At 31.8% G+C, this 12717-nt stretch overlaps 1 protein-coding gene across 1 annotated transcript; it reads right to left on the bottom strand.

The window, feature by feature from the left end:
- Positions 1-3474: 3474 nt before the first annotated feature.
- Positions 3475-12454, bottom strand: LOC134282367 (sulfotransferase 1B1-like). Its single transcript, XM_062764771.1, has 6 exons — positions 12380-12454; positions 11550-11750; positions 8659-8979; positions 8199-8296; positions 7705-7894; positions 3475-3601 (listed from the first exon to the last, which is right to left on the bottom strand). Exons 1-6 carry the CDS (start codon positions 12423-12425, stop codon positions 3492-3494), a joined length of 966 nt encoding a protein of 321 aa, XP_062620755.1. The 5' UTR covers positions 12426-12454; the 3' UTR covers positions 3475-3491.
- Between the last annotated feature and the right edge of the window lie 263 nt (positions 12455-12717).

Below are 12717 nucleotides of genomic sequence, written 5' to 3'. Positions count from 1 at the left end.
AAATTTTAGAGAACTGCCTAATTTTTTATTTGTTCGTATCATGCATATTTGTACAAAGAACGATAACTCTTCAAACTTGGGTAATAACATTCAGAAAGAGAACACTTCTCTAACTAGTAGTTATAATTATTCATTTAAAGAATGATTTCAGCTATTAAAAATAAATAGAAAAACTATTTAAAAAAATCATAGAAAAGCGTTCTGGAGTAAAAATTATTATATTTACATTCAGTGTAATTTTCTCTATGAAAACCATTAGAAATCCATGACGCTCAAATCTCTATAACACACGTGAAACCTTGTCACCGCGCGTTAAAATACACAGTAGGAACTATATTAATTTTCAATACTTTATGAACATCAAACTGTACATTGTTTGACACAATTTAATACAAAAAATTAATCCTGTTGAATTAACGTAAAAATACAACAATTGTGCATTTAAAATCAATTTGTCACTTTTTTCCTCACAATTTTCGTTTGCGTTATTTAACTTTATGACGTCACAAACGGCTCTTACGTCTACAAAGCACACCAGTTTTGAAGAGCGCTAAATTCACATTAAAAATTACCAAAATAAATAATCACGAAGAGGAAAAATAAAAGAATGTAAATATAACGTCACACCTACATCAAAACAAAAATGTGATGACGGCGCTGTTTGTTATATCCATCTAGCTGTGTTTGAGAGGGATATACTTTATGAATTGTTTGTGATTTATTAGAGAAAACGAGCATTGATCAGATTTACTGATTTTAAAGCAGATAAGAAGCCGCGTCCTTATAAGTCAGGATTTCCTCTGATATTCTTGAAAAAAAATCAAAGAATGCAAATATAAGTAATAAACAACGATTATTCAGTGAACATGGTATATTATGAATAGCAATAGCTAGCATCATGGAATATGCCAGCAGAGCAATTGCTATTCATAACGCCATGTTCACTGTACATGTATAACGTTGTTTATTTCTTAAAAATGAAAATGTGTTTAAAAACTTAAAAACCCATTTGATTGGCATAAAATTGGCAATGATGGGCAAAACGCGAAACGCAAAAACGATAAATGCAAAAGCTACACGAATGGTAATTTGAAATACATATTATTCAGTATACAACAAAATATGATATGCATTTATATGAGAGCTTACAAGGAATAATATATAATATTACATTATATTTATTTTGCTTATATATGAGAATTTGTTTATGCATATTTTTATTATTTATTTATTCACTGAATTTACCACATTATAGAATTATGTAAATAAACACACAACAGTATGTAAACATTGACAATTAAAAGACTGAAATACATTTTATAGGACATTTTTGCGTAATAATTATTTTTAAAAAATCATTAAATTATCAAGTATTTAATTTAAATGTATATAACATTAAATGCATATATACATTTCCAAAAAAAAAAAAATAAATTAATCATGATCAATGCACATTAAAAATTTGCCATAATGAGAGAGTCCAGGCTTTCCATAACCATTGATTTATTTATGACTATACTTCTTTCTCATTCAGTTTATAGCCTAGTGTATGATCTTCATAAGATCCTAATTAAGAACACACAGCCTAGACTAAAGCACACAATGTTTTACTTTTAAAAATCAACAATCTATATAACGTTCCTCACCTTCTGAACTCGGCTTCTTCGGCCTTCTTATGAAACTCAGTGTAACTACTCGGTAATTTCCGTGAAATTGTCCTAAATTCCAAGTATGGAATGCCATCACTATCTTTTAGAATAAATTCAGCCTGCATAGCTTGTTAAAAGTTGCAGATCTTTTCCATTTAAATGAATAATGTTTCTCTTTGTATTATATGCTTTTGTTCTCCATTTGCATTGCATAATTTCTGGTTTATATTGCATAATTTCTGGTTTATATTGAATACAATTTTTATCTAAATTGAATGTATAATTTTTTATTGTTATCATATATTTTCTAATTGATATTGATAATATTATATTATTTCTCAATAACGAGGCCGAGTCTAATTCGAGTGCGCATCATTTTGCGCAGCTTTTTAATTTCATGCAGTCATTTGTGTGACAGTGCACCTTTGAAAATTATTTTGATTTTAATACAAAATTAACATCATCTGTAAATCCTGCTGATCTGAAAATGTGATTTTAGGACAATAATTGGAAAAAGAGCGTTGAAATGGCTCTAACAACGTCACCATTTTCGGATTTTGTAAGCAATGCATGGCGCTGAAGAATTAAGCATGACTCGCTGGTATGTTCAAAACGCCCATGGATATCATACTAAAACCTCATTACAGAACTTCCCAAGAAACATACTAGCAATCTAAAAATTGCTCTTTTTTACCGAAAAATTTGTATGGGCCGATAATTCATCTGCAAAGATGTGTATTTATACCGTAATGTTGCAATTTCAGAAGTATTGAGCTTCGAAAAATTAATTTAGTAATTACTACCTAGACCAACCTTGATGGTGAACTTTTTTGAAATTTAACAATTTGGTGACTTTTTACATTATTTAACTTTCATCTTCTTGAATGAAAAAGAAATCCCTAGGGCAGAAATACAAAAAAAAATATTTTTGAAATGTGATAATTTGGCGATTTTCCACCAAATTCCCATCCATTTGATTTAATTTGAAAAGTTAAACAAATTTTGGGTTTGTTACGATTGCTAATAAAAACAAAGAAATTCCCTTTTTTCTCTCATCAACAAGTTTTCTTGGCCCCACATTATGATAGAAAAAACTTCAAATTTTCTTAGGAAGACAGGAAGTGTAATGAATCGATTGCAATTCATTGGACTGTTTCAGAATGAGCATGACAGAGACCATACACTTTTCCCCTTGGTGTCTAAGGGAGGTACAACTACTGCCCCATTTGTAAATGGGCCCTTCGAAATCTGCAAAGAAAAAACACAAGGTTATGTCGGAAAATTTGTTGCAAGCCCTTTCTTGCTGGAACGATGTTTAAGGACCCTCTCTACACAAGTGCAACAATTTTTTTGGATATTGAGGAAAATATATTGTATAAAGGAGTTTATATTGTGCTTATTTATTTAATTTTCACTACATGGTGCGTGGCATTTACCTCCGGGAAAAATGATCAAAGACAACCCAGTATCAGTGAATAGAAATCACTGTTAATTACTTCAATAGAGAAAACACTTTTAAAAAACACGTACAGTTAGTTTATCTTGGCCTTTTAAAATGTTAAGAATTATACTTTAATTAATTACAAATTGAGTATTATATTGTATATTGTAAATTTTTACTTTTAGAATTTAGATATAAGGACAGATCACTCTAACTGCAGAAAAAAAATACCTTAGAATCAGAACTCTTTAAGTGTGCAGTAAAGAGAGGGTTCTTAATCTAATTGAACACTACCGAAATGACAAAATAAAGCAGAGTTCTTTTCTTTTATTGTTTTGTTCTTTTTCAATGTTAATATATTCATTTGTTCTTTAATATCATAAATTTTAATTAAAATTGAATTATTCAAAGGAAAATTTAAATTCTGAATCTGCCATCCTTGTTTTAAAAACTCTATCAAACTCTTCGCTTTGAGCCACAGTGAACCAATTTTTCCAATCTCCAACTTCCCCTGAAAAAAAAATAAGTTAAAGTTTTCTGTATCAAAATAATTTTCCATCATTAAGACCAGTGGACATTTATTCTCTCCGCTGATCTGCCATATCAACTGCTAGGCCTTACAAAACACATCCTCGCAACACCAGGGTTCAATACGTTGGCAATGGACTCCTTTTTGTTAAAAAAAAAACAACATTTGATTGTACACACAAGTACTCTGAAATTGACATTAGAAAGATGCGCGAGTTTCTGATTGACAACATCTATGTTGTTTTTGGAAACCAGGTCAACCAACAATCTATTTGAATTTTGATGGATATCCATGGCGTCCCGTTATTACTCTACCTATTTTTGTATTCATATTAAGCAGAATTTTTGCAAAATCTTATGAGTGAAATTGCTAGGCCTTCAATCGACATTTACATATATATCGACGACGAATGGTAATTCCCATTCTTATGTCGATACGATATATACTGGTGAACTTGAGATAAAAGATACCACACACCCATTCTCAATATAAGGGCTCAAATAATGTCGCCGCATTTTCATTTAGAAGAAATACCACTGATGTAATTTTTAAATCAACATTATAAATAGTCATATAACAATGAATAAGAATTCATATAATTATCGATCTGAAAGGGTATTTAAGGAGTTCCAAAATCAAATATAGTAGCCTATTTGAAATGTACGTTACTGTCGCCGAGGCAAATGTTATGCTGAATCCCCTCTGTGTAATACATAGTTTTGATTCTCAAGTAAAAATTTTCTGATAAGTTAAACCTTTTATCATATATATTTCTTTTCATAACAATGAATACATTTTCTTTGTGATAATAAATAATTTTTATTGTGCAATGTCCCTGTCGCTTAATTCTATTTCAACCACATTACAAGCAAACACAAAGATTATACACCTGATAGTTTTGTTCTCCTTTATTTATTGTTGGGCTAAATTTGAAATTTCAAAGGATTAATTACTCCTACTTAGATAATGTAACATGAAATTGAACAATTTGAGCAACTTTTATAAATATGCTTACGGAATGAAAGACATTTTCAATCGTAGAGATAAGAAAGAAATGTACGTTACCTACATTTTTCCATTAAGAATGTATATTAAGTAGAAAATATGAGACGACTCTGAATTAGCAACCCCTCGTATCCGGTAAACTGGCAAAGACGTTTTGCTTAACACAATTAAAAATTATTTTTTACATGAAAAGTGATCATTTGAAATGTACGTGACTGAAATGTACGTTACCATGAAATTCGAATAAAGTGAATCTCGCACGAATTTTCATGTATTCTCATACTTTCACACACTCGAATGTGTACACAAAGGAAAGTTTCAAAGGTTGGAGGTCGGCTAAATCCCAAAATTAATGAAAAGAAACGTTTCTGCTGAGGAAAAAAAATATATTAAGGGCAATTATATGTAATATGATTTTGATACCTGGTATATATTTCTGAATACGAAACCTGTATGATGCATTTCTTATGATATGCAAGTTCAAATAGTATCAATATATTGCGTGTCTAACGTACGCTTGTGGAAGAGAATCGATTTTTATATTTGAAATGTACGTTACGTATGGTAACGTACATTTTACGTATTTCTAACTGACATTTTTTTTTTAATTTAGTCAATGAATTGCATTTACACGAGCGAAACAAAATTATCGTTACAATCCATTTGACAACTGGCCACATAAATCCATCTAAATGCACCCCCAATCCTCGTAAATGTTTTAGACTGTTACCACATGCTAGAAAATTTATTTCTAAGTGTCTTAAATTCATCTTTGGCAACTTTTTTGCAGTTTGTTAATTTTAATATGCGACTTTTCGTCAATATTAATTTAATTGTTGTTGATCATTTAAAGCAAGGTATGCATAGGCTTATAATTGGTAAAAAAAAAAAAAAAAAACAAAAAACAAAAAAAAAAAGAAACAAATCAAATAAACCAAGAACACAAGACGGCCACGTACATTTCAAATACTGAAAGGCACACAATACTCAGTTTTGTTTGAATCATTGCATTTTGGGTTATATTTTTCCAGATCCGCTGAAAAGCACGTATGTTTGTGTTTTGACAAACGATGTTGCAACATACTAAATGAAATTGTTAACAAGACTGTCGATGGATATATTCGGAATAGATTCATGTTAAGTTTCAATGGCCAAACACAAACATTTGTTAGATCATAGCAAAATACGTCTGACTCTTATTTTTTTTTGTCTGTACCCTTGCACACAGGTAGAAGTAACTAGGCTACGACCGGTGTCAATTTCAGCGAAACAGCACAAAAGAATGGTAATGAACTGAGGTGGAGGGGACTCCCAAATAATATGTGAAATGAACGTTACCGAAGTGACGTGACATTCATGTAGTTGATGACAAATAACCTCGTTTGTTACATTATGATCTCTTATATTACTGCGTTAAAACGCTTCATTGAAGTGATTTTTATGTCAATAATTGCTTTTTTCAATATTTTGTTATTACTAATTTACATATTATTACAAGCTTGAAATGTACGTTACCTACTCATATTCTGAGGCAATCGTGTCTTTATAGTGGTGATTGTGACATATAACGCAATGTGATTACATAGAGAATCTTTTTTGGAATAAACAGAAACAAAACGATGAATTTTTAGATGAATTTTAAGCTTTTTATTAAACAGAAATATATCTTGAAATGTACGTTATATTTACGTAGTTTTCTAAATCGGCATGGATATATGTTAAAAAAGACAGTAACCACAAAATAGAATTTTACTACATGTACATGTTAGGTTCCAGTATCTATAGAAAATGACAAGATTCCAAACTGATCGCTCTAAACAAAACAGAGAGAAGAATTTAAAGCATATATTTAAAAAATGTTTTTATACATCTGGATCAAAAAGTAACCTTTGTTTTTTGAAAGGAAAAATCAAACGCACGTTCGCATGCCGAGAAAATATGTTGCTGACAGAGTTAGTAGGATGTGCTGGTGTTAAGATGGGATATTCCAATTGTGATTTTAATGACTACATATTTTTTGACATATCTTTTTGGACATTGAAGAAAGGGTAACGTACATTTCAAGCTACATTTCTGAATAAAATCACCCTCTACTTTACCGTCTTGTCATTATTCCATGTATTATAATTTGATGGAAAAAATCTGGAAACAAAATCTTCAGATACTTTCTTTTAAAGGTAATTGATAGAAAAATTGTTATCTTGAACTTCATTTTTTAAAAAATCAGAGAGGCATTTGTGCCCTTATATTGAGAATGGGTGCACAGAGTCTGATACATGATTCATGTTTTGATATTTGTCTTGAAAAAGACGTTAATAGTAATCTAACAACCAAGTTCCATGATAAACGTGATGACTTCCCTTACTTATGCAGCAATATACCTTCATCACCTGCATACGGAGTTTATATATCTCAATTGATTCGATATGCAAGAGCATGCTCCACGTATGAACAATATCTTAAACGAGGTAAATTATTGCAAACAAGTATTTGAAACAAGAATATCAGCAGTCTCGTTTAAAGTCATCATTTCGTTTCGTAAGTTTTACAATAAATACAACGACCTTGTAAACAAATACAATTTTTTATTGAGTCTAATGCTGTTTTTTCATACCAATTGTTAGTCTATTATTTGAAGTTGCAACTGAATCTTTTCTTTTTGTTTACATTATCTGTCTATGAAAGCTTTAAATTTTATTGGTGCTTCTCAATGAGAAAAACAAGCACGAAATTATCTAATGACAAATGACAGGGGTCCAACGGCACCTTGTTGACTCAGGACCCCTTGCATTGCGAGGATGTACAAAACCCATCATGTAGACAAACTAAATAGGCTAAAACAAATATTCTCGCTGTTTTACATATGCATGTACAGAATAAAGTCCGTATCTTGTTATGTAATGAAATATTTTTGAAATTTTCGGATCCAATTACGAAAAATTCTTACAAGTAGCTGCTATTTCGACATTAATCTTCGACTGAACTCAGTACTTTACTATCTTAAGTTTAGTCATTTTAAGCTGGTCAGTCGGGAAAGGGCATAAGTTTAAAATATTTTTTTAAAGATGGCCGAAGCTTACCTTTTCTGTACATTTTATCTGGGTCATTCATTTCAGGGTTTGGACCGCTTTGATTCCTGTGGTCAAATTTCTCTCTGTTGGCGACTCTCAGGTTTTCTATCTTACATTTCTGAACTATTTCCTCTGCTAAACTATCTGAGCAAGGGATGCCTAGATAGTCAGCTACAGATTTAAGTGTTGCCAGTGGATTCTGCCGGAAATTAAATACAAGTATGAGTCACTTCAATGTAGTGTGTATATGAAATCTAAGAAATTGTGGATTATTTTGATGAAACATCGTATTAGACAGTATTTCAGAAAATACAACACCCAGATTATACATTTTTCTCTGTGCATGTACATTCTTTAGTTAAGTAAAATCCTGTATACATTTGTTTAATGATAGCAGAATATTTAAAACGCAAGTATATGTCATTTATATTGTAGAATAATAAAAACTATCTATAAACCTTTTTTTGCAAAAATTATGTATTTATACAATATTAGTTAAAAACCTTCTTTATCTCCTCGTAGAGTAGACACAAATATGTCCTCTTTTTCTTCTTAATTTCCTTTTCCCATTCTTTGACGTATTCAAAAAAATCAAATCTACCTATAAATGCAAAAAAAAAATTACATTAATCTATTTTATAATTTAGGTAAAACATTGTTTCTAATTTGTATTTTATTATAAAATTTACCTCGCATATGATAAAAAAAAATCCTCAAGAATTAGTAATAAAGGGAACGCACATATAATGTAAATCGTTAGCATTCACAATTGATCCATTGAAGTATGTCATCTTTTCATAGAACCAAGAGCACCACCCATGAATTTTTTGACATAATATTCACATAAATAATGCAATAACAGCCAAAGTCAGTGTGGTTAAATTCTCTCCCCGTTTGTCCCTAGCCTTTAACACCATCTGATATTGCATTCTTCTTGCATCAAATAAGATATAATTTTTATACCTCCATAATTATTTAATAAATGTACATAGTCCTCCCATGTCATGACGGACGACTGGATTTTCAGATCTTTGACATGGTTATAATAAGACACCGCAATATCTTTCGGATTTCGAAGTAAGAGCAGGGCCTTTCCTTTTCCCTCCAGTGATGCAGTTGGTACTTCGTTGGGATATAGATGGGTATTAAAAACTCTTGGTCTCTCTTCCTCGCATAATTTGTCGATCGAGTGAAATTCTAGCATAGACACTTCTTTGGGTCGTTTGTCGTATTCAGCTTTTCCTTTGTGTAACATGTATATCATTTCCCAAATCCAGTGAGTACCTACATAAATGAAACAGACGTTTTCTAAGTGGCCACTAAGATGTGTGTGATGACAGAAAATCTTATGAGTTATTAAAAAATCCATTTAATTATTTTTTTTTAATATGATGACCAGCTATACACATTTTTCTTCTTTTTTTAATGTTTAACAAAATTTCATAAATCGCAAAAAGGTTCTGAAAGAGAGAGAGAGAGAGAGAGAACATTACTTAGGCAATTTGGAATCAATTTTAGATTTTCATTTGGTTGATGCCCTGGCAAAATTAATACTGAGTATTATTGTCATCTCCCTCGGGAGATGACACATTAAGATTGTATGCCGGAAGTGAAGTCCTAGTGTAAGCCTCCATTAATCTTTCGGGAATCCTCGATATTTTACAATATCTAATCTCAAGTGAGAATCTACACAAGGAGTTCCAAGTAGCCTGTAAACTTGTTTTCTTTTAGAAGTGTGTGATCTACTTTCGGTTTTGGCCTATTTGAAAGCCAAGAAAAATTTAGAAAAGAACAATGAAGAAGTACGATGCTTATTGTCATCTCTCTCGAGATATGACAAATTAAGTTTGATTTCCGGATGTGAAGTCCCAGTAAGCTGCCATTTAACAGTCAGAAATCCTCGGCTGAATCCACTGCTCTCCATACAAAAAGTGCGAGGTCACCCGAGGAGCACCGAGTTGATGCTATTTTCTAAATATAGAGATGTAAATAATGAGCGGTCTACTTTATTTCTATCGATAAAGAAAACAAGCTGCACAGAAATCAGAGAGAGTTAGACACACACAATCGCCTGGGTGGCGGAGTCTTCAAAATATACACTGTATGTTCTTATATATACCCCGGTAGTCTTCTTGGCTTCTTGATTACGTAAATGATGGTCAGAACAAAATAGAATCTTCTAACTAGGTCAGCGCGTGTGTAAAGTTCTGTAAATATCCTCTGCAGCCGTGGCGTGGATCCAGGAATTCACAAAAGTAATCGCGTTTAGTGATATGAATTGAAGGTGAAAACTTTTAATTTTTTGGTACTTTTATCAGGTTGTTTACTAGGGGCAGGTAAATGCAAAATTTACAACATGAAAACTGGTCAACAACAGGATACTGTAGTTATTCTATAACTTGCCGTCATTCTTCTTAAATAATACAAGGCTGTTTCAGCGAATGTATTATGAGTAAAAAAAAATCATAAATTAAAAGCACAAGTTATAGGCGCATTAACATTATGATAAATGTCTATATCATACTACAGAAATTGGAAGATTGATCACAATTCAAAGGTGCAAAGAATCTTAATGAGTATTTTTTGCAAGTCTAATCTATTCTTTTGAAGGATTTATCATGTTTATAATTAAAGAACTTGCAATCAAATTCTTTATGCAGTTGTAAATTGCATAAATGGCAAAAAAGTCATCAAATCACATCTCCTATATTACTGAAATGGAGCCAAAATTATGATACAGAATTGTTTATTTTTAGTATGCAGATAAAGTTTTCTAAAACAAAACACAGAAATAAACGCATTGCACGTGAATTTTGACGATCACTATAATGGCATAATACTGTATTCCTAAAACAGCCTAAGTTCAGATTTGGCAAATTAGGACTCTTTTTTTTCAGATAATTTATAAATGCTTAATTTTATGTTAAATGTTATTACTTACCTGTATTTAAAAACATGTGGGCGTTATTTCTTTGGATAAGCTATAAAAAGTGTGTAAAAGTAGATTTGATATTGTATGTGCTTTCAAGTTAATTACGTTGATGGCAGTTTTCTCTATCCTATGCTATATTTCGACAAGATCTTGTGCATGTGCTTATATTTTATAAAGCGTTAACAGTGGCGGATACAGGAATCTTGAAAAGGGGGGTTCAGGGTAGGGGCCTAGCTACAGCCTCACACACAAAATGAATTATGAAATCTCATGTATATTTTGGACACAAAAATGGCGAACCTGCCCACCCCCCCCCCTCTCAACTTAGCCAGTACTGTTAAAAGTTAAAATTCTGAATAGTAAACTTTTTTATGTAAGTTTAGTTCATTTTCCCCTTTATATCCCATGGGTGTTCGATGGGCATGTCACTTAAAGGAATGAGAAGATTAAGGAAAATCTTTGGAAAGGAAATTAAGGGTCTGAATTATAAAGTTAGCGCTATTGTCTGCTGTCAGAGTAAGAAGCTGTGAAATACGTATATGTAAGGTGAAAAGGAACGCTAAGGTTTTTGTCCAACTTCTTGTAAAAAATGCTTACAAATTTTTCGAATACTGCTTAGTTGTACAATAACAATTTCTAAATACATTAAACAAAAAAATATTTGTAATAATGAATTAAAACATATTTTCACATAAATTTAGAATTACAGACACGTGTCATCAGAGAGGGTACCTCTCCATTTATTTAAACTTGACAGTGCTGAAAAAAGTTACATTCAATTAACTGTTTATTCTGTGACATAAATGAAGCCCAAAGAGATGACATTTCATGCTTTCTGGAAAGCCAAACTTGTGTGAAATATAAAATTGAAAGGACTCTGTGCTGATTTATGCTGCATTGACAGTTTATTCATATTTCCTACCACTCTTGGCAAAGGCGTAGATAAAAACATCATCATCAAAGACTTCCATTTTACGGAGTTCGGGTACATGTGTCCTTGGGTCAGGTGCAAATCCAGTTTCAATGAACTCCAGCGGTCTCCAGTGTCCGAACAACTTAATGTATCTTGCTGTGTATCCACTCGGACATTTTCGTTCAGCTATTTCTTCACCCTCAAAACTCGCTGAAAAGGAGAAATGAAGGATATGGAGATAACGAACAGAAGTTCATAAAACAATACAAAAAAGGAGCAGAGCAAACTAGGACCTCAAAAAACATCAGAGGTGGGATCAGGTGCCATGGAGGAGTGAGCATCCCCTGCCGACCGGTCACACCCGCCGTGTGCTCCTTGTCATGATCGGGAAATAACGGGAAAACCGTCGTCAATTCAGTTATAAATAATGGTATATCCCAATCCAAAATTCTGTCGTTTCTCTTTTTTGCAGACACACAGTGTCGATTGGGGTAGGTCGATCGTAGCCCCCGTCTTCTTTGAAAACATAATTTTCACTAATAATTTAATATGAAAATGTTCACAATGTTGTTTTAATTAAGTGTCCTTTCATATTGAATACATTCAAATAACATAATATAGATTTTAAAAAAAATTTTTGTCGAATATTTTTTTTTTCAGTTGGCACAGTTTTACTATATATTTCTTCTTTTACACATATCTGCTAGATATGTCAGTTAACTTTGGGTCCCTCCTTCCCATCCCCCTTTGAAAATCGAGGCAACTTGTCTTTTTAAAATATTTTTTTCTATAATACGATATACTAGTAGTAGTTCTGATCGCACAAATCGTCATCTTACCGATGTCATACTTTTTAGGTGGCTTGTCTTGGTTTTGGTTTGCCATAATTAAATATTCAATCTAAAAAAAATGAAACAGACGAAATCAGTAAAAATGCACGTGTAAATATTGCACAAGAATGTTACGGAGAATATGCTATATATGCACATACAACTGTTGAATATTTTAGTCTCACAAGGAATCGATAAAATTCATTGCATTGCCCTAAAAATATGCAACAATTAGTCAGGGGCAATTGTCGGATCAATACGCATGATTAATAACACATGCATGTACTTTAGATTTTTTTCAATAAATGTACAGTGATTCGAATGCTAACTTTTCAAAGGTTAACAGT

The sequence above is a fragment of the Saccostrea cucullata genome, unplaced genomic scaffold (assembly GCF_032062105.1).
Source record: "Saccostrea cucullata isolate Sc308-1 unplaced genomic scaffold, CSIRO_AGI_Scuc_v1 ctg14944, whole genome shotgun sequence".
Lineage (NCBI taxonomy): Eukaryota > Metazoa > Mollusca > Bivalvia > Ostreida > Ostreidae > Saccostrea > Saccostrea cuccullata.
Note: the sequence above shows the minus strand (reverse complement) of the source record. Positions and strands in the feature narration are given on the sequence as shown.

Bases quoted from the DNA above. Each gene is read 5' to 3' on its own strand.
- LOC134282367 (XM_062764771.1), bottom strand. From the start codon at position 12,425: ATGGCAAACCAAAACCAAGACAAGCCACCTAAAAAGTATGACATCG. The intron at 7,895-8,198 runs GTTTTTAACTAA...AATTTCCGGCAG, and splicing joins TCTACGAGGAGATAAAGAAG to AATCCACTGGCAACACTTAA. The intron at 3,602-7,704 runs GTAAGCTTCGGC...TTTTTTTTTCAG, and splicing joins AGATAAAATGTACAGAAAAG to GGGAAGTTGGAGATTGGAAA.